At 35.4% G+C, this 22,322-nt stretch overlaps 1 protein-coding gene across 1 annotated transcript in view; it reads left to right on the forward strand.

The window, feature by feature from the left end:
- The window catches only part of IAR1 (ZIP metal ion transporter family), a 117,660-nt gene that overhangs the window by 39,942 nt on the left and 55,396 nt on the right, over nt 1–22,322 (forward strand). The window contains exons 4-5 of the mRNA XM_089815045.1: nt 12,244–12,295; nt 18,012–18,164. Coding sequence (XP_089671171.1) covers nt 12,244–12,295; nt 18,012–18,164 — 205 coding nt within the window. The remainder of the gene's footprint in view (nt 1–12,243; nt 12,296–18,011; nt 18,165–22,322) is intronic.

A 22,322-nucleotide genomic window follows, 5' to 3' on the forward strand; every position in this document is an offset into this window, starting at 1 on the left:
TTAGATGTCAACTGGATAATATAACGTGGCAAATAAAAGAGGCTTACAAACACCTCAGTCTAAAACATTACAGAACTATTGTTCATAAATATGCGCGAGAATTGAATATTAAATATTCAAGTATCACTATTAAATGCCAATTCATAAAGTTTAACTGTATTTAACCGTTAAATAGTGTTAAATACCAGATTTAAAATGAAACTCCAGATTTAACCTTCTGGCTAAAAATAATGAACAATAAAACGAGATTTAACCATATTTAAGCCAGCAGTACCATGGAAGATGAAACTCCTTTAGATGTCAAGTAGATATCATAACATGAAAAATAAAAGAGGCTTACAAACACCTCAGTCTAAAACACGCTAGAACTATTGTTCATTAATATGCCGAAGAATTGAATCTGGCTAGAAATACTGAACTCTAAAACTAGATTTAGCTGTATTTAAGCCAGCATTACTATGGAAGATGAAACTGCTTTAGATATCAAGTAGATATTATAACCTGACAAATAAAAGAGGGATACAAAAATCTCAATCTAAAACATGGTAGAACTATTGTTCATAAATATGTGCAAGAATTGATTCTGGCTAAAAATAATGACCAATAAAATTGGATTTTGTTTACCGTACAGGGTAAAAGGATACTTATCGCATGTAGTATAGTAAGATATAACATAGAATAGATACTTTATTCATATATGCAATATGTTCATTACAATGTTTTCCAATGATGATTTCAAAGTCCCTTCCAGACGATGTACATATACCTTTTCCGAAAGGGTGACTCAATCATCACACGCCCATTCGGATACAACTCTACTCGTCAGCTACAATATAGAATTTACCGACAGCATCACCCCCCCCCAAAAAGTAAAGTCGTCTCCGGACGACAATTACAAAATATTCGAGACAGATTAACAAAAATAATAGATCTTTTCCCGTCACATCACATTCTCATTTCTCCCGTGCCTTCACCAAACTGGTTTGCAAAATACGTTGCATCTGTAGCCTCTGCTAACACAATACTGTCACCTTAGCCAATTTGACCTTGATAGCCATCGGTGTCGCATTCTTTGCTTCCAACTCTTGGGTACGTTAAGTCAAGTGTCGCTCTACTGCCTCGAACTGGATGATCAGCTTCTCTCGAGCTCTCTATGCATCCACCAAGACAGCCTCACGTCCAACATCTACTCCAAGTGCCTCAAAGTGCAGCACCCCTCTCGAAAGGCTTCTCTAGTGCTCTCTCCACCACTGGCATACAAACACTCCATGCCTGCAGCAGCTCCAGGTCTCATCAACTGGTCACATTTTCTTTCTGCCCTTGCATTTAAAATGTTGACCTCAGTAAAACAGAACTGTAAAAACTCACCTTTGCTGCTTTAACATTTCATGTTACAGATCATGTTCTGGATATTGAATTCATTATACAATGTTTCATTGTGGTTCTCTAGGTTTCTTGTTTTTGAAATGGGATTTAATGCCATTTAATAATAAACTAAAAAAAAAAAAAAACTAATTAGATTATATTTTAGTGTAATGAATGGTCAAAAAGGCATGAAAAAAAGAGTTATGACTATTGCAGGATAAGGATAAGCGTTATGACTATTGAAAGGAGAGCTCATTTTACAAGAAGAGGACATGAAGAAAGCAATTAGTCATTATGGAAACACATGATTATTCTCAAAGACAACAATCAAGGGTTAATAGTTATGCCTCTTTCAAAGGGCAGAAATCATGAAAGGTTGTGATTTCCTCAAGTGTATGTTATAAAAGGGAGATCATTTTCTTGTGAGGAGATCAACAAGCGACGCATTAATAAATCATCAATTGGGAAGGAGGAAATAAACCTGAAAATAAATTTTTGTCTCTAAAGCAGCAGTGAATGGCTGTCACCAAATTTGATTTCGGAAATGGATATAGAGAGAAAATCAATTTAGAATATCGTTTCACAAACAATTTCAGAATATAAATCCAGAGCAGAAATTCAGAACACATAGCAATAAATATGATTAAGAAATCCAAGCAGCACTTATTTATTAAGCTCTCACGTACTATTAAAATCCATCAAGAAAATATTATCACTAATACTCTAACAAATATATCAAGGTATTGGCTTTTAGTTCTAGGTAGCATTTGTAAATCGAAAAGAGGTAATCCCTTCCGGACTATTGGTGGGAATAAGGGCTGGAAGAACGGAGTCCTTTCATGCTTGCCAAGCTAGGACAGTGTATTTGGTATTTTTACTGTTGACTTAGGGGCAGGGTCCTCCAATTCAACAGGTTTGCAAAGTATTTCTGGAGAATTCATGATTTGATCAACTTTAGGTGTTGTGCTATCAGCTATGATCAATTGACCTAAATATATATCATACATATGTAATTTTGGATAAAACTATTATCATATTTTGAGTGATTATTATTGTTTAAATAAATTCCCAAAAGGGGACATTACAATCTCAATTAAACAAACTGTGATATTTCACTCTTTCTACTTCAACATGCCATGATAGATATCATGATCTGGATTTTGAATTCATTATACATTGTTCCATTTTGTGATTCTATGCATATGTCATAACATTACTTCGATTTTATCAAACAACTGTTACAATTTTTTGTCAAAAGTGAGTAATATATTGTAAGTACAAGATTGGTCTCAAGGATGTCTGATACTATAAGAAAGCCAATTGTACCAGTGTGGTCTTAACTCACATCAAGCTAGCTGATTCCTTCTTTATCAATGCGATGTCCCTTTTTGAATTAGGATTTAAATAATAATAAAAGTAAAGTATAAAAACAAACAAATAAATATCAGATAAATAATATTATTAAATTATAATAAATCTATGCTTGGGAGATTCTAAAGAAAAGAACCTTTCCAGTTGAGTAATTGGAACACACAAACATCGTATCTCATAGGTGCCATGTAACCGTGGAAGACCCTATGTGAAAATGGATTCCACCATTCATATGATTGCGATTGTGATAAAAGTATTTCAGCCTAAGTACCAGTCACCAGCTAAAATGATCATTAACGGTTAGGCCTTGCTTTATTGAAGATGGCACCAACACTAAGAATGGCGTAAAACTAAAATTCCGTAGCACAAATAGGCTATTGAAGCAATAAGTAATATACAGTATCGTGAAGGACTACCACCAGAGCCAAGGAAAGGACCCAGAGCAGAGACCATAAATGATAACGACTGCTATGGATTATATCATTGAGAGTATTTATAGATCACAAATATCCTATCATATGATGAATTGTGAATAATTGGTCAGGAGTCAGGACTATGATCAGGTAGATTTATAACAACACATCAGAGATTATGTGCATGAATGAATCAATACAGTTTTCAATATCATCCTCCCCTTGGATTAGAACAGCAATGAATAATGGCTAGGCGACGACGTCAACAATAAGTTAAAAAGCAGTAATATTGTTAGAGATCATAATAGAAGACTTGTCAATACTCGTGAAGATGAATGAGGTTAAAGGGGAGACTAATGTTAAGACTCGTTGATATCGATTAGAGGTCAAGAGTGAAGACTACAATAGGAGTGGAGAAACTACAATTAATCACTACTCATTTTTAATTAGCAGAACAGCGATTTTGTTATGAAAAGACACTGTTTACAATAACAAAGGCAGCAGTTAAGGATGCATTTTGTAATGAATGGGCTCTGGGAATGTCTATTGGTTAAATGACTGATCTTTGCAAACATATGATATAAGAAGGGAACACTCATCACCCATTCAGGATTGAAGAATGAAGAGGAAGAAATAAGGGAATCAAAGACTATTAAATATATTTGATATTGAATCATATTGAAGGAGAGCAATGTTTGCAATTATCAGACAAAGACGGAAGTCAACTTTCAACAAGGGAATCATAGATCATTAACAGGTACAAATTACTGATTAGATCAGCTTAGAATAGTGAAAGACTCAGGAAGAAGCATAGATATTGATTATTAAATATATTCGATATCTATCAAGATGTTCAGAGAATCAGAAATCATTATATATATGGATGATAATCAGAAGGAGAGATTGATCAAAATATGAATGGAATTAAACAAAGATAATTGAGTGTATTTGATATGGACCACATGGAAGCATCAGATTCACAGTAGATCATAATATATGTTAGGTTTTGATCTAAGAATCAAATTCTAGCATTTGATAGAAGTATGAATTCAACATATTACACTAGGGAGAAGTATTCCATATAAAGGAAATGAATCACAGGAATTGCTGACAAGCAATCAACAAATTACAAATTTAATATTTATATTCAATTAAGGGTGATGGACCATGACACACACACACATACGCACGACTGATCGAGTGGGAGAGTAGGAATAAAAGATTATAATATCATACTAAATAAACATAAATAAATAAATAAAGATTATAATATCATATGAATTATATTTATTACATAATGTATATAGTAAGATCATAAATATGTGAACATGTATATCAATATTATATTATATACATGGAGGTTAATAATACTAATATCAAAATTATATGTATGTTTTATACATGAGAGATAAATCAGATACACTAATATGAAATTATGAGCAAAGGGATATGTATATAATATAAATAATAAATATCTAAGTAGATACTTGGATTGAAGATAACAAGAATCCGACTGCTATCTCTTACTAAGCTTTCCTAAGTTAGGGAGTTTGTGGAAGGGAAAGATAGAGTAATTTCAGTCAGATAACAGGTAGTTCCCAACATTGGGGTTAAGCCTCGAGGGAACCTGCCTGTAGACTATTTCATGCGTCGTTGGCACTGTAAGCCTTCGACCTTATGATGCTGTTAGCAAGAAGGGATTTATGCAATCTAGGATGCTTTGTGAATCACTTCTTGTTGGTTTTCTTTTCAATACATTTATACTATATTTGGGATATAAAATATATTGTATAGACTAAGTCAATTCCTTAATCACACTCTTATACAATTAAGGGGTAGAGAATTTGTGAAGGGAAAGGCAGAGTAATTTTGGTCACATGATGGGTAGTTACCAACATTGGGTTTAAGCCTTGAAGGAGCCTGCTTGTAGACTATTTCATGCACCATTTGCTCAGTAATTCTACCATTCTTCTCAAGTCTAGCGATTTGTAGTGGATAAACTAGGACTTAATTATGCATTACGAATCAAGGATTGTTCTTTATATTATGGGGTTTAATGCAAAACACTGTATTTTAATCATTAAGAAGTGACATTATCTCAGTTAGGGAATGTTACAAGTTGCCATTCCCAAATGCAATCCAAACCCCAATTGGAAGTTTTAGAGCAAATTAAGTACTGTCCTAGTTGGGGACATTATAATTAACCCACTTTTTGGATCAAACCACGATGAGTTCATGTTACTTAAAAAATACCTTTGTTATTTCCATTTCATATGACTCCCATAACATTGAATATGATGCTTCCAGATCAAGAACCATTCATAAAGTTTAATGACAATGTTGTAGCCTTTTTAGAATGAAGGTTATCTTTCAAAACTTAATGTCTTTGATATAAAGAAGGAAAAATTGGAATAAGGTTAAACAATTATGACATGAATTAAAACACATGGTCAAGAATATACTAGTTTTCAACAACTTTTGTGATGACAATTTCTTTTATATAATTTGGAATGTTTTATTTTTGTTTTATATGCTTGGCTTTCTGAAACATCCCCTTCCAGATATTATACTAAAAGCCCTTGATTGGAACTTGCAGATTCAAAACCGAAAAGATAACCAACATTGCTATAAATTCCAGGACTTTAATCCATTTTGTAACCAGCAGATTTGCATAAAAGAAAACTCAGGAAAGTTTGTTTATTTCCTCCAATATTCAGAAATACATACATAAATCAGTAATTAATCACCAATGGTTACCAAATAACATTACTGTATTATACAACAGCAATACAATAACATGCAACTATCCAAATGAACCAATCTTATAAACATAATTTATAGTTAGATTGGCAAATGTAGATAAAACGTGTAAGAAGGCTAGGTTTGCGTCCAACCTCCAAAGCTTCTTCAAGGGTTTGCGTCCTCGAAGAAATAACCAGTAACTGTTTCCAACTCCCATATTAATATTTGTTTTAAATAATATATCTTCATATCATCCCACGTGGAGTCTGTTGTACCTTTATTACTTTTCCCAATGTGATGCACGCTCTTTTAAGCAATGTGGGATAAAGCACCTTTTTTGTCCTTTAGTCACTTAAGTGAACATAGTAACTTTTTAAAATAAAGTGACAAGTTAAATGACTTTAATAGTCACTTAGTCAGGAAACCATATAATCATTAGGCATTAAAATAGCTGACCAAATGAACTCAGATAATCACATGCAATAGCTCGTTGGAAAGCTCTCGGTGAGACACTTCTAAACCAACACTGAGGTACCGAAAATACTGTGCCCTATTTACTAAAAATAGTAAGTATCCGAACAACTTGCCAAAATTGCTCCGATGGGTCTGAAACTAGAAATGCCTAGGCCAAACCTCGAACTGAACCCTGTAAAGAACCTTTCTGCCCTTGAAACCTAGGCGAAACTAGCCAGCACACAAAATTATAATGTCCCAGAAAAAGAGGACATTACAAAGCCTCCCTTCTCAAAGATTGCTTGCCCTCAAGCAATCCGCTCATACTTGCAGAAACCAAATGCCAGGATCCCATACTCACCATGAGAAGGAGATTCTACTCTTCAGTCGATGTAACCCGGCATGCATCATCCCAAATCTTGAATGGCAAATCAGTACAATAGGAGTCGATGTGCCAAATAACTGAATGCCAGGATTCCAAGTCTCACCATAAAGGGACACCAACTGCCATGTGCTGTTGCCATGCGTGCCAAAACCCTTAATTAGCATGAAGGCCTCACTCCATGAGTGACTCTGGGAGTCTTGACTGTCAAGTGAAGATGGGAGCTCAACAATATACCAATATCCACCCCAAGATGATAACAACCAAACTCTCCTCCTAGCTCCTCGATGAAAAGCAATACCTAGGGGTACTCCACCTGGATCCCAAGTGAGGACTCCTGCACTGTCTGAGATACCACCGACTAGTTCTTGAAATAATTGTACCACTGTATCACTGTACCACTCCTGTAATATTTGTTCCGATGTCAATGATAGATCTGGCCAATCCGACTCCACCGCCATATCACTTCGGTGAAAAAGGAGTAATCCTAATCTCTGGAACTTTGATATGTCAGGAAGCTGAAACACACAGATCATAATCATGTGACTGTGTAGCAACACAGCATAATCCGCCAGAAGCAAGATACTAATAACACCTGGATTCTCGACTACCCAAGCAACATGATCTTGGATAAAAGAGTGGTGGGTGAGTCACCAACATCATGAGTGCTGACACTGTCTTCAATACCCTGCTGAAATAAAAATGTGGACACCTCAAGTGGAACGTAGAGTCATGTGTGATCTACCCAGTCACTTGCAAATAACTTGTTGACCCTGAAAGGCCAAATAGAATTAGCAAATATATTACCAACATACACAGGGAAATCACTGATAGTGGAAATATACCAACAAGAAAAATCACCAATCAACAAGTAGGCCATGGCCATCTCGTAAGAGCTGAGTGATAAATCTCTGGGTAAGCTAAAAGATTCCTCGGCGCATGCGAAGGATAAATCTGTACTTCCTACCCACCATAAGTACTCTCACTGATGTCTTCGTAAGAGGATGGTTCACCATTAATTGAAATTTCTGAATTATTCTCAGTTGTTGTATCACTAACCATGTGCTCATGTGAAGATGTACAACTGTTGTCATAGAAATCAGAATTTTTAGATTCATCAACTTACTGATCCATAGAATTTTTCTCACCATAAAAAGTCTCAAATGGGAAACACGTGATTGAATCACATTGTTTGCCTTCACATCTACTCACTTTATGAATTCCTTCAATGATTTGCGTGATTTCTTGTGCCCTTGAACCCTAGTTATCTTTCTCATAAGTGGCTGCCTCACTCGTTTGATTTTCAGTTTTGTGGATGGAATAATGTGTTAAGCTCAATTGAAGGCATAGCTCATCTACCTCACTCTCCTTGTCCCTTTCAAATTTTATTGCTAGATCTCTATCCATTAATAGTTGCAAGTACTCATATTTTATCATTTTCAAAGTTTAAAAAATAGTACGTAAAAGAGGACTTGTGATACCGCAAACATTCCCATGCCTCTCTTCTATCACAATCTTCTGCATGAGATCCTCAATCAAATTGGAAGAATCATCCAACCTCGTCAACACTTGGACAATCTTGTCCTCTTTGACCAAAAACATATCCAATAAGTGAAGGAGTGATAATGGTTTTTGACCATCTCCTTCAAACACAAATGGGCTGTTCTCCATAGAGTTTTCTGATTTTTCATCACTTGGGGGAACAACATTTTCAGATATATCCTCTAACTCGATGTGTGCTAGATCATCTGTCCTGCCAACATTGCGGTTCATTTTCTCCTCCTCAAAACTTGACATAATTTCCAGCTTGGCATCATCATAAAATTCATCCAAGTTAATTTCCATGTCACCAACTAAGATGCTAGAGTTGCTAACGTTGGCGGGTTGGTCAACTCTACTACATGGGCCATTAACTTGCTCATCAAAAGGACTAGTGTAAACAGCTCCATAAGATACTTTTGTCTTCCAATTACCTATTAGTATACTAGTGCCATTATTAGTACTATTGTCAGGTTGATTGATATCTTCCCTATGCAATTTTTTGTAACTGTCCTCTGCAAGGAGACCTCGGGCCAAATCATAGTATTTGTTTCTTATCATATCCGTCTTGTTTTGCAGCTCTAGCTGAAAGTCCACGTAATCAATGAAAGGAAATCCTTTTTGAAGCTTTAACAGGAATTTGTTATACTCATCGTACAGTCTTCTTACTTCTGTTTTACATTCATAAGGATCTTTGACTTGCCCATCATGAGGGTACCTTAAATTCTTATTTTTTTGAAGGTCTGTTGTAGCCATGTTTGTGTCTTCAACGACTTCAGTCCTTCAACCGCTGTACCTTCCCTCCTTGGATATCAAGAAAATACATGTGATTTCTTCCCAAGGTATTTTACCAAACAGTTGGCATGCACTAAACTGCTGGAATAAAACAATAATGGAGTACTATGCCAATGGGAATCTTGTCAAACACTTACAGTGTAACCAGTACTTCTTTGGGCAAACATAAAACAGTACCAAAAATGTTTTACTATCTCATTGACTAACTCCAAGAAAAAGTTAGCGGTTAACTAGGATATTAAGATCTGGTATTTCTGTTTGATCTAAGACTTCAGGAGTAATCTCACAATCACTCATTAAGACGTAAATCAGAGAATACAATTGAACCCAAGTGCTATTCCTTTACCATTTGCTGTTACTGCTGAGACACCAGAACCTGATAAATCTCAGGTCGCAGGTTATGCAGCCCTCATGTGTTGGGCTTCAATGCATCACTTTGGTTGAATGTAAAATGGTGTTAATTCATTCCATTGCAAGGGCAATTGCCTTCATCCTTATAAAAGTAGGATTTGTCCAGGATGTGACTGAGTCTCTGAAAGTAAAGTAATATGGGCAAATAAATGACTTGTGATAGGGGCATTAAATCAAATGGCTCTCGATACTTCTGAGTTAGTTCATTTTTTAAGTTGGTTGGTATTGATCAATCGATCGACCCCAAATGCTATAATAAAAATCCCATGCAAGTGGTTTTTCAGATCCCCAAATTCCGTCATTTTGGATTCAGGAAAACTTGAAGCATACAGGGGCATAAAATTCCCACTAATGACAAGAGGGTAATTCATGCTTCTCTTCTTTCCAAGCAAGAAAAATACCAGAGATTCCAAGGAACCCTTTCGTAATGGCAAAATCAGAACTCTCTAGAAACACTAGTCCCTAGCTTTCAAATGTACATAAGATTGATGAGGACAGAGCATATAATTAAAATGTTAAGAGTAGTCCTTATGCAAGTGGGCTGACTGAAATAAAGTAGAAGACAATGATATTGGTTGTGATCCATAAGGATCTAGAAAAAGGCTGATCTTTGATAGGTTGAAGGTTTCTCAGAGTTACAACTTTTAAACTTACCCCGGAAACTAGTAGAGTGAAATTGCCTGTACCAACAGCTGGTGGTATCAAAAGTACAAGATCTTCTGGAGGGGCAGTTTTGCTGTTGCCTTCATGATGATGAATCTGCCAGTTTGTATAAAGATGCATTTTTTTCCTGATAATAGAAGCAGAATTTGAAATGAATAGAATGACACTCCACTCTTCCAAATTCGAGGCAATGAAACCTTCGATACACAGTATTCTTCATTACTTATAAATAGATATGGATAAGTCTGCTGTATGATGGACTGAAATCTTGACTGTGAGCATAGGAACAATGAATTGTTGTATCCACTTCATTTGCTTTCTTGTTTGGCATCTTCAGTAATGAGCATTTATTGCTACCAATTATAGTTGCCCATCGTAGGGTTTTCCCAATAAGAAATTCAGTGTTGTGGTGTTGAATGTTTTTTTTTCTGCATTTTATTTTTGTTTCCCCAATGTTCTATTCTCTTGACTGTCATTGAATTTATTCAAGTAGTTCAGTAGTTAATTAAAATTGTGGTGATTCAATAGGCAATTATTGGTGAAATTACAAATCATTTTGGTATGAGTAATTTTAAATTTTTTGGGTTTGTGGAAAAAGAGTACTGCCATAGCCACATCTTTGAGAACAAAGACTTGCTTTATTGCAATCCAAAAATTCAACCTGGGAGTGGAATAATGAAGTGGGGATGGAAAGTTTGAGTGCATGAGTGATCCTTTCGGAGGATAGCATGGAGAATGTGGTGCAAAATCAGAATTGGGTCAATCAAGAGAAAGAGCACATCAATTGCCAGCATTGTGAATGAACCGTGAACAGTCCTCCACGAGGACCATGATGCATGCTCCAGTCAACAAAATTGGAATTGGGGATGATTTGGAAGATATGTGTGATGGAGAGACGTTCTTGGAAGAAAAGAGAATTGACTAAGTTGAAGTAATTTTTTTTGGAAAGACTTCATTTAAAGTTGAAACTAATGTTTGGATGCACGGTTAGTGGCCTTGAAGAGTGCCATGGAAGAGGTGGTATGAAACCAGATTTGGGTCATTCAACATAAGAGCACATTAATTGCCAGAAATTGTGAATGGACAAATCTGAGAGCCCCATGATGCATGCTCTAGCTAATAAATTAGGAATAGGGGATGGTGGAGAAGATATGTATGTTAGAGAAACATTCTTGGAAGAAAATTGAATGGACAGTGCCTTTGGTAGGACAAGTGAATGCTGAAACTGAATCTTTGGTATGACAAACTAATGCTGAATGTTCATATTCATGGATTAAATAATAAAGGTTTATTTTAATGTTCATAATAATAAATAGCCTGATATTTCCATTTCAAAGAAAGTTGGGGAGTAAAATTAGTTTAATTGATTTCTAAGATGTCAAGTTTATCAGAAAAACTGAATAATCTATAGTAAAGATTCATGATACTTGCCTTTTAAAGTTGCTCAGATATGGATAGATGGGTTTATAACTTCTTATGACGATGAATTCTCTTTTTGACCAACTTTGAACATAAAACCTGAATGCCTCTATAATGGATGAATGCAAACTATAGAGAGGAGACAAGGGAACAACATCCAATCTTTACATACTTCATTGACAATATTGAGGTACCATTTGAAGATCTTTAATAAATGCTACTAAGTTAAATCTTGAAATGAGAGTCTTACTAACCTAACTTGTAACGGGATGCAATTAGTCTATCTTATAGTTCTATAGTTGAAAGTTATATATAAAGATTTCAAGAGCCATAATGATCCATATTATTTTGAAATCTTTTGGTTATGTATTCTGTACATCATTTTAGAAATGAAAATTACAGCTTGTAGTCAACTTTGTTTTGTAATTTTAAAAGCTAGATCCAAAAATGTATAATATTTTATTGAAAAGTCTGCATCAAAGAATATGTTATTTTATTTTGTTGGATTTTTTTAAAAGTAGTAGTTCTCTTATGCACTATTTGAGTCCTAGTGATCTAATTTGGTGATTCATTGACACTAATAGAATTTCTCTTTCTTTTTTCTATGGATTAATGAATGCAAAATATAGTAAAATTGTAGGTTCATCTATGGATTTATGCTAAATGGCTGTTTATGAATTGTGTTTTTAGGCAGGAGCCATGGTAGGCGATGCTTTTCTTCATCAGCTACCACATGCTTTAGGTATGATCCTTATGTATTGAGAAAGAGTATTCTCTTTCATATAAAAATGCAAAATTAAATTAAAAATTGAAATGATTTAACTGCCCAATGTTCCTAATTTCTCTCTATGGTTTGATCTATTAGGCAATATATAACACAGAATAATTAACAAGATATCCAATATTCAACAAGGAGTGAATCTCTTCTTAAATTAGTACAAAATGCTTTTTTCAAATAGGATAACAGCGACAACTAACAAGGTAAGATTTATAACTGGTAAAGAAAAATAATAAAGAATATTCCTAAAGTTTATCCGTAAGGCCAAACTGGTCATCATATACTAAATACTACAATAATACTTTAATGGATAGATCATTTCATAGAGGGTTTTTCCTCAATTTGTTTTGTGTATGCACGATAATTGGAATTTACTTTCCATAGTAGAGATTATCCACAAAGGTGAGACAAATGTCAATGTTAAAGAATGCAAGAGTATTGTGGATAGAAAATAGTTTCCTTATATGATGAAAATGCTTATAACCATTGTGCTATCATTATATTTTCTCTAAGATGTTTTAAAACAATTTGTTGCTTGTTTGCCAAGTGGACCCCTCTTGCTTCATGACTATTACTAACATGTATGGAAAAAATGTCATCAATGTTGTGTTTAGTCTTTGAGGTCATCATCAGATAATAAAGTAACAGATCAAATCTCATAGGAAATGAAAATCCTATTGATTGTTAACCTCTCTTGTAGATAGGACCTACCCAATTCTTTTTCAATTTCAAGACATTATAATTTCTATGTAATACAGATACCCGATGTTACTCCAATTAGGACATTGGATGGAAAACTACTAATTCAAGTTGATCCACTACCATGTTGTGTTAATGGTCTTTGCTAATGTGTATTATCACAGTTAAGATTGACTCATTGAATAACACTCCTGTAATTACACAATATTCGGTGCCATCTTTTATATAAATATTGGAGTATGCTCACCAAGCTGTTTGAACAATTCATTGCATACTCTTTTTGATTCAAATAAGAATGCTGTCTACTTTTGATATTTGGAGAACCCTAAAGTAGTTTGCATTCACATATGTTTTCAATGCCCCATTAGTTTGTAGGAAGATGACTTTACACTGGCTATGTGAGGGCTTGGTCAATCTTATTAATAGAAATCTAAAGACATTCCATAGGTCAGTAGGAATCATGTTCAGTAAGATGCCAAGAAAGATTCCTATTTTCTCCTTCAGCATGGAGGTGTAAAGGAGTGATTAGTAACACATAATCATTCAAAGAGGTGTGCTGCCCTTTAAAAGTAGTATTCCATTTATATACTTGTAGCTTATATTTGGAGCCTAAATATTGTTAGTGATATTTAATGTTTGTAACTTTATTACATTCGTTTCTTTCCAATTGTCTCCGTATTATTTATCCTTTGTGTTTTTCCTGTTTTATGTTTGATCCTAACTTGTACAAGGTTGGTTTTTGTTTGGATTTGTTGAGATGATGTGAGCCAAATGAGAATAATTGTTTTAACCTTGATTTGTAGGAGAATCATTCTTAGGAGTATTATTAGGCTTGGGCTTGTTTTGTTGTTTTGTAGGACAGTTCAGCCATGATAAAGAGAAAGATGAACCGACTTTGGTTTATTGAGCACATCGTGTGATGCCAAAGAACTTATGAATGTACATATGGTATTATATAGAGCTCATTTGGATATGTGTATAGAAAACATGAATTGGATTTTAGTTTTGGAGAAATTACATCATTGTTTGAGCCTCCTTTGGACTTGGGAAACTTGTTTTGTTTTGCATCTTTACTTTTGATATTCTGACTTCTTTTTTTATTATGTTAATGTCACAGTTGCTTCACACAAGGATACTGCTAGTGGGGTAAAAAAGAAGCTTCTGAATTAAGTATCTTGATAGGCATTTGAACATGGGAGGAAGTTTGGAGTCAAAATGCTATTTCTTAATGGCAAATTTCTATCTATGATATTTGAAACTCACAGTACCTTATAGATTTTGCCTTTGGGTTTGAGCAGAAGTTTGTGATAAACACAAATTAGTTAATAAGAAGAGGACAATAAATTTATGTAAAAGACTAACACCAATTGCTATTGGAGAAATAATTGAACTAAGAAAATATAGTAGGACTGTAGAGTATGACAAGTGACAGAAGAATATTATAAGGATCACAGATGGAACATCTGCTGATCTTGCAAGTTGAAATGGTTGCGAGTTGCTCACAGGAAAAATTGGTGTTGGGTTATTGCCACATTTTTGCCCAAAAGATGCCATTGATTCACAAATTTCAATAAAAAATTCACCTGCGGTTGCATAGGTCCATTCTACCTGAAAAAATAATCATTTTGTTATCATATTTTTAAACAACAGTGCTGGATAAATGGCGCTCAAGTTTGCAGCAATTTGGGAACAAGAAATTGGCTTTTATGAGCTTTTATTTATAAATTCAGTAATGTGCATGTTTTTTTAATAGTACTTTAATGGATTCACGTGTCCTTTAATGTCTGGAAATTTTTTCAATCCTCGAGCTTTTGCTGTGTCTGAGCTTTTAATTTTTTCTGAGCCAGACAATCTTTGCTTAGTCCAAGTATGGTAAGTATAGCGAAGAGGATAAAGCAAGTGCAGCTGCAAACAATGGCAAGAATAGGAGGAACTGTAGCAATTATACCAACCATAGCTGCGGAATAAGCTTAAGGCAAGAATAAAATAAATTACTCCCTCATCAAGTATAGGGAGATATGCATAACAGGTTTTGTAGTATAGGAATTTGTTATGACACTAAGTCAATGTAAGAACCCTAAGAAAGATATCTGACAAAACTTAGAATGTTCACAAATTTTCTTACACAGACATTTCATCAAACACCGTGCAAGAAACCACATGTTTATCGATTCTGATTTGCAATGAATTAGAGTAGATATAATTGTGAGTTCAATAATGCATCAATCACATAGGTATTGTAACATTGAATAATTGCATAATGACATTTTGTCAAACATGTTGCACTTTGCTGGTCTGAAATTATTCCCAACCCAAATGACAGGGATGATCTTTAGAACATTGCATTCACATGTCAAATATACAGAAAATTATTTTTTGACCTCCTTGGCACTGCTTCCTTATGCCTTCCTATCATGTACAACACCATACATGAATGGTAAAGGCTGCCCAAAGAATTAGTACAACAGCTCACATGTGTATGGTACTTGGTAAGGCAAATTTAATAGTTCCTTCCTTTCTTTATATAACGTGTTAAAATCAAACATCCGCTTTATGACAAGGCTTAGCCTTGTTTAGTCTCCACATGGTTGTCACATCATTGTTACATGGTATGATTGCTTCTTTGCAATGTACAAAAGCCTTCTCAAAAGCTGCATCCTTTGAGAAGTTGCGTGGGCCATTAGGAAATGATGCAGTGGAGACTTTTTATACTTTTCAACCGCCATTCTAGAGTTTTGAACCATTTCTCATGTCCTTGGATAGGTATGATCCTTCTAGGGTACTGGCTGGATGTTGTTCCCAATACCAATGAAGATTATATTATATTTTAATCTCTTTCCTTCACACTGCACACAATGCAGTTATAGATATTGCTTTCTTCATCAACACAGACCACCTAAATTCTGAGATATATAGATTCACTTGCACACACACCACATACAAATTTATTATTTGCCAACAAATCTAATACGTTTGTATCTCCAAACATGTTTTGTGTATTTTTTGTTTTATTGATAAGCATTATCAAAGGGGATAGCTCCCATTACAACAAAAGGGGCATGTAGAGCCCTGATGCATTTACCTTTGGCCTTAGCACCAGGTGTTACATAGCATAATTACTTCAGGAAATTATAGATCACTGCCAGGTTCCTTCCAAAATCCATGACATTGACCATGCAAGCTGCGGACAGCCAATTCTCCTCCGATTCCTGTAGATTTCCAAAGAGGAAGAGGTTGTTCACGATGCCTATACAAAACATCTCCCAGGCATTATCAATGAAGTTTTTTTTCCTCCTTCCCTCACTGCATTAGCCCCCTCAGAGTTCAAGTTCAAATCTGATCCTTCATTCACTAGATTAATAATAATCACTGATGAAATACATCCTCAGAACACTCACTGATCTCCCCTCATCAAGATCCAGAGCAGTGCTCGCTATCACCTCCCCATCCATATCTCTTATGATTCCATAGATAGTCCCAATGCAGCCCACCATAGAGTCAACGATATCCACAAAAGGTCATATCATGGCATCATACATGAAGCCATTGCACCAATGCCTTCCATACCCCAACTGCCCTGGTACCAACATGCAGATGGCCTCTAACCCTTGTACATTACCTGTTTAGAAAAGCCTTCAACATTACGATGGCACATCCAGCCCACAGTACAAGCATCTCAAGGCAAAATGATGTGTTACTCTGCTCTGATTTGACAGAACCAAGCTCCTCTTTTTAAGGGCCATTACTCAACTGTAACTTATTCCTTTGAAGCCAGACAGATAGTGACAGATTTTATTGCTCTATTTTGATTTTCATTATTTTTCAGGAAGTCCAAATTCCTGTTCTCTTTGCTTGGATTGTGCGTTTTCTTGGAGCTTTCTGCTATCCTCTTCATCAAGTTGCTAAGTTACCGGGTTCGTACCATCAGGCCCCAAATCGGGTTCAGGTATGAACCTGGTACTGGTTCGTCTGTGGGTACATGATATGGCTGATTTGAATATTTTTTAACCATCAATTGGCATTGACCAGTGATCAAGTATCATACTATGAATTGATTTAGTTTTACAATTCCGTATGTTTCTCTTATTATATATATATATATATACCCAAACCCTTCAATTTTTTTTATGTACCCATGTACCAGTTTCTTGTACCCAGACCCATCCCCGCATCCCTACCAGTAACTTAGTTGAGACGCTATAAACTACAATTCCTTTTCCAATTAGTACTACACTCTGTCAATCATATGCTCTAAACTTTGCAAACCTGAAGCAATTTGCATGCTTGCAAACCCTATCTGAGTTTGCCAAGGATCAATTGTGTGGATTTTTGTGCACAAATTCAATATCCCCCTTAGGTTTTCCATCCTAGGCTGTATTGTTGAACCAATGCTTAGACTCCCAATGAGTTATTTCAAAATGAAGAATCCAGAAATATTAAACGAGTTTGCACAATCCTCCTCGAACCCTCCTGGAAATCTCTGAGATTCTGAGAACTCAATAATAAAATCACGTTTTAGATATTAATTTAATTTTGCTCATATAAGTGACTTTATAATATATTACTTTGTTTTTGGCCCCAGGTAATGTCACTTAACACAAATTAAATACTTAGCAAATGAACATAATGTTAAATACATGTTGTTTGAAAAATTTAAGTTGGACAGCTTCGTCTAATTAATTAAGTAATGTTCTTTGTCAAACATTTGGGCCACCGATGGGGACATAACAATCAAATCTGTTATTGATACTTGCTTGGACTTGAAACTCATGAGAACTGAAGTTTAGAATATAACCCATTTAGTGCTCTTCTGAATGAAGAGCAATTGATATGGCTTTGTGAAAATATTCATTACGTGTATCTAGACCTTCTTCCAATTCTCAGTGCATAACATATTTTTAATAGTACTATGCTGATTTATTTCTTTGTTATTAAATGATATAACTGAGAAGTATTAGTAATTTGATGCTTTGGTTTTCAGGCGGTTTGCACAACCACTCTCATACACATTCTCTGAATTTTGATCACGATCACACTCACCCCCATAACCATAACCATGATGGTATAGATTCTCTTGTTGGCCATTCACATTCGCACTCTTTGGAGGAACTTTCAGTTGGAATTGCTGCTTTGGGTAAGTTTCGAACGTTTTTTCTTAATTATTTTTGCTATTAGGATTAAAAATTTAAATGCACTATAAAAATGACAGTATTTCTCATTCAATAAGTATTTCAGTTGAGTGATGGAATGTTAGCATAGTCTTCAGTTTCTTTTATATTGAGGTTGTTTGTTCTTGGTTTTGGAAGAATCTCAGTGGACCGAAGAGTATCTTCCTCTAGTAATTTCTACTGTATTATTAAATGATTGAAATTAATGTTTATTGGAATATCATTGCTAATAAAATTAGGCAGCTAGCTGCATACTTTGTATTTATTGTAACAGTTAGCACAATTCAATGGTTTGTAAAAGTTAAAATACTTTTTAATATTGTAACTTTACTAGTTCACCTTGAAGCTATATGGGTATGTTATCGTAAGCTACATGATCATACCTTGTAATCTGCATTCTATAGCATGGGTCTCTGATAAGATACGGATAAAGGATAAATTTATTAACATCCAACAAATCACCACGAAACGGGTCAAAGGGATTGCCAAGAACAAAATAGGGGACCAGCCCTTAGAAGGCTTACCAAATAGTTCCCAATAAAACAAAGTAGAAGAAGCAAGAAACAAACTAAACCAAGCTAACTAACAAACCAAAAAAAGCAAGAGTGGTGTAGGGTCCAATAGGGAAACCCCATTCCCCCTAAGAGGTCAAAGCACTAGAAAAGAACCTACAAATAGAGGGGTAGGTCGCCTCTGAGAAGTCTTGGAGGAGGATGAGGGACATTGGGAGGTCCTGAAGGAGATAGGCTGCTACTACAAAGAGTCCCTACAAGGATTAATGAATCTGGAAAACCCCGAGGAGTGACCAAGTTGATGCTTGATGCCTCGATCCGAGAGGAGCCCAACGAAGGAGGTAATGAGATGACAAGGGGAACTTGGTGCCTAAGTGACTGGTTTCGAAGCATGGTGGCTTCCTAGATGTAAAAAGCAAGACACCTTTGATTGGTATATTTGAAGAAGGTGGAGGGATTCTGAGACACTGTGAAGAGATGATTTAGCCTACCCCAAATCTCATAATAGATGGGACAAGGAAATTTGAAGTGCTCCTACTTGGTCTCAGGCTTTGTGATGTTGTAAATTGGCAAATCTTGTTCACGCTATCACGATGATGACCAATCTCAAATTCAATGCGAAGCTAATTCAAGCTCACTTTGAAGGAACCAAGAAAGGTCCGGAGGAAATGGGACCAATAATGGGATAGGTATGGAGAGCAAATAATGATCTTGTTTAGAATCTCAAGAAAGTGTGCCACATAGAATGCCATCTTTGGGCAAAGACTCTCATGGGGGTGACCTAATTAGTGCGAATGAACTGTTTGTAAATGTTAGTTTTGACGCACCTATTTTGCTCATGCCTCGGGGGAAGGAGATGAGGAAGTGCCCCAAGAGAATACTAGTATGGAGGTAGATGATCAATCTTTATATCTATAGACCCAAGAAAGGAAGAGGCCTCTGTGAACGAGCAATGGGCCCTCTCGAAGGAGGCAAAAGTGACAATAGACTTTGATGATAAGAGGACCAAGAATATTATATACGATGGGGAAGAAAGATCATAAAAGCCCCTGTGGAATTTACTTTATAGGCATTTATATTACTAGGTTTAAAGGGAGGACAATTATTTTGCTAGGTGGAAGAAGAGGACAAATGATTTAGGACTATTAGTTACTGAGGCATCTTGTCTTATAACTATGGCTAATGTTGATGTATCTGCTTTTTTATTTATTATATATTGATATTCAAACATCAAGGGGTCATTGTAAAGAAAAAAAATTATTAATCCATTCATATTTATGAGCTATGACACATGAAGGCACTAGTTTCTCAACTTGGTGGAGTAAATTTTCTTTGTTGTTTTGATATTTTCAACAAAATGAGCTTTATCTAAGAGAAGAATTTGTGAAGAGTAGATCAACATGTTTTGTATTGTTGAGAGAGCCTTATGGTGGATTCACTATTGACATTTTTCTATTCATAAATGTGTGATTACAATAGTTTCAAAGCACTCGCTAGCATCCTCAAGCTCTACATTCACTCTTCTTTTGGGATATTGTCCATCATCATCATCGAATTCCCAATGTAGTGAATTGATCTCTTGTGCCATAAACACTTCTTTACAACAATCTAAGAAACACAGTTTGATTCTGTCTGTTTGCAAATTAGAGGGCCAAATTTACATATCAAATTGGTTGCCAAGTCGTATTGGTATTCTTGAGACATGGCTTTTGAGTACATCATTGCATTTGCCGCTATTGTCGAGTGCTTCAGGCTTAGGACTTTGAAGTGTCTTGCTCACAGCATAAAATAATATTATCATCAATTTTGGTGGCAGGCATTCAACACACATGAGTGACATCAGGAGTTTCCTTGCAATACCATCTTTTGCTTATACTTTTGTTGCACTTGTTTCATATCTTTCCATTGGTGCATATACACTCTTGAAAAAACTATTAAAATGATGTAATGTTTATGCAATGGTCATCTTAGTTTGTTTAGGTAGTTTCTTTTTTGACTTTTGTTTATATTTGTTTCTTGTACAAATATTGTAATGCAATTGCCAATATATTTGTAAACTTGTTTTCATTATTAAATATCCAATTACCATAACATAGTATTAGAGCGGTTGGACAAGGTTTTCTCGAGTTTGGTGAATTTTTAATCAAAAATTTGTTCGTGAAAATCCTAAAAATATTTTTGGCTCATTTTTTCCAAAAATAATTGAAGGTTGTTTATTCACTACAAATTGTGAAACTGTTTGCCTGTAATTTTTTAGGGTTTCCAAATGTTTCTTCTAGTAGCCTGCATTTATTTTCTACTAGAGTCGTGATTTTCTTGGCCTTCATGCCTATATCCGTGCTTAGGTTTTTTTCAGACTTTCTTAAAAAAATGTGGGTTTTTGCTCTTTAACATTTTTGCAAAATAATGGGGTGTTCTTTCGTTTTTTCCTCAGAAAAACCATAGATGTGAGTATCGCCGATTAATCGGCGATACGAGATAAAATCGCGATTTTTTGGGGCCGGCGATTTAGTCGCCCCAAAAATCGAGATTTTTTTTTGCAGATTTTTTCCAAAAAATCGCAGATTAATCGAATAAAAATTCGCCTAAAAATCGCGATTTTTTTGCAAAAGATCGCCCGCGCCCGGCAGTCACATAAAGTGACGAAAAAGCACATTTTTTTCATTATGTTTTTACATTGCTTAGGGTGTTTTGGAGAGGAGAGGATAGAAAAGGAGTTCTTGGCAAGAAATAGGTAGAATCAAGTGCATTTGGAGGCCTTTTGATTCGATTTCTTCGTTACTAGGTAAGTGATTTGAATCTTTGTTTTTTGTTTTTGCAAGAGATTGTATTTTTTTTTCTTGCATGTAAATGGATAAAAATACATTCCTAATTAGTTAGGAATGCATTCGATGAATGTAAGCAAGATTAAATGCATTCATTTGCATTTTTTTCCATTCTAGATCGAATTTATGCTAAAAATTTGCCCTTTTAAAAAAAATTTGAAACCCTAGCAGCTAGTTTGTTTGAATGTTATTTGGATTTCAATTTATTGGTGCTGTTATTGGAATGTTGCTTGAATTGATTGTTTAACTGTTAACTTTGATCTTGTTATAATTTATTTATAGTTTTTTTAAAAAATTTGTATGTGTAGGCAGCCCGCAACAGTTTTAAATGGCAGACAAATGGCCATTGACTCCATGCCCCTCAGGCTACATTGGCACCAGGCCAAAGAATGCGAGAGATCAAGCATGGAAATATGCCTATGAAGCACCCGATGAACCAACCAAAGTGATTTGCATTCGATGTGAAAAAGTAATATCCGGGGGCATTTACCGGTTCAAATATCACATCGCAGGGATCTCAAAACATGATACGAATCCTTGTGAGAATACAACAGAAGAAATAAAAAGGTTTGCAAATGCCTTGCTCGCAGCTGGAGAGCAAAAAAAATTGCAAAGAGAGCGGAATAAATTGCATGTCAGGGCAGCCATAGCAGAGACCCAGGGCAGTTTCGTTGATGTTCAGGAGGAGGAGGCAGCCATTGAGAGCATGGCTGGCTCTTATCGTGGGCCGCGTGTCCGCAAACAGGGTGTTTTTTCTTTCACGAGTTCCACTCCCACTCCCACTCCT

Source organism: Cupressus sempervirens, chromosome 2 (genome assembly GCF_028749045.1).
Source record: "Cupressus sempervirens isolate cs-2001-9-10 chromosome 2, ASM2874904v1, whole genome shotgun sequence".
Lineage (NCBI taxonomy): Eukaryota > Viridiplantae > Streptophyta > Pinopsida > Cupressales > Cupressaceae > Cupressus > Cupressus sempervirens.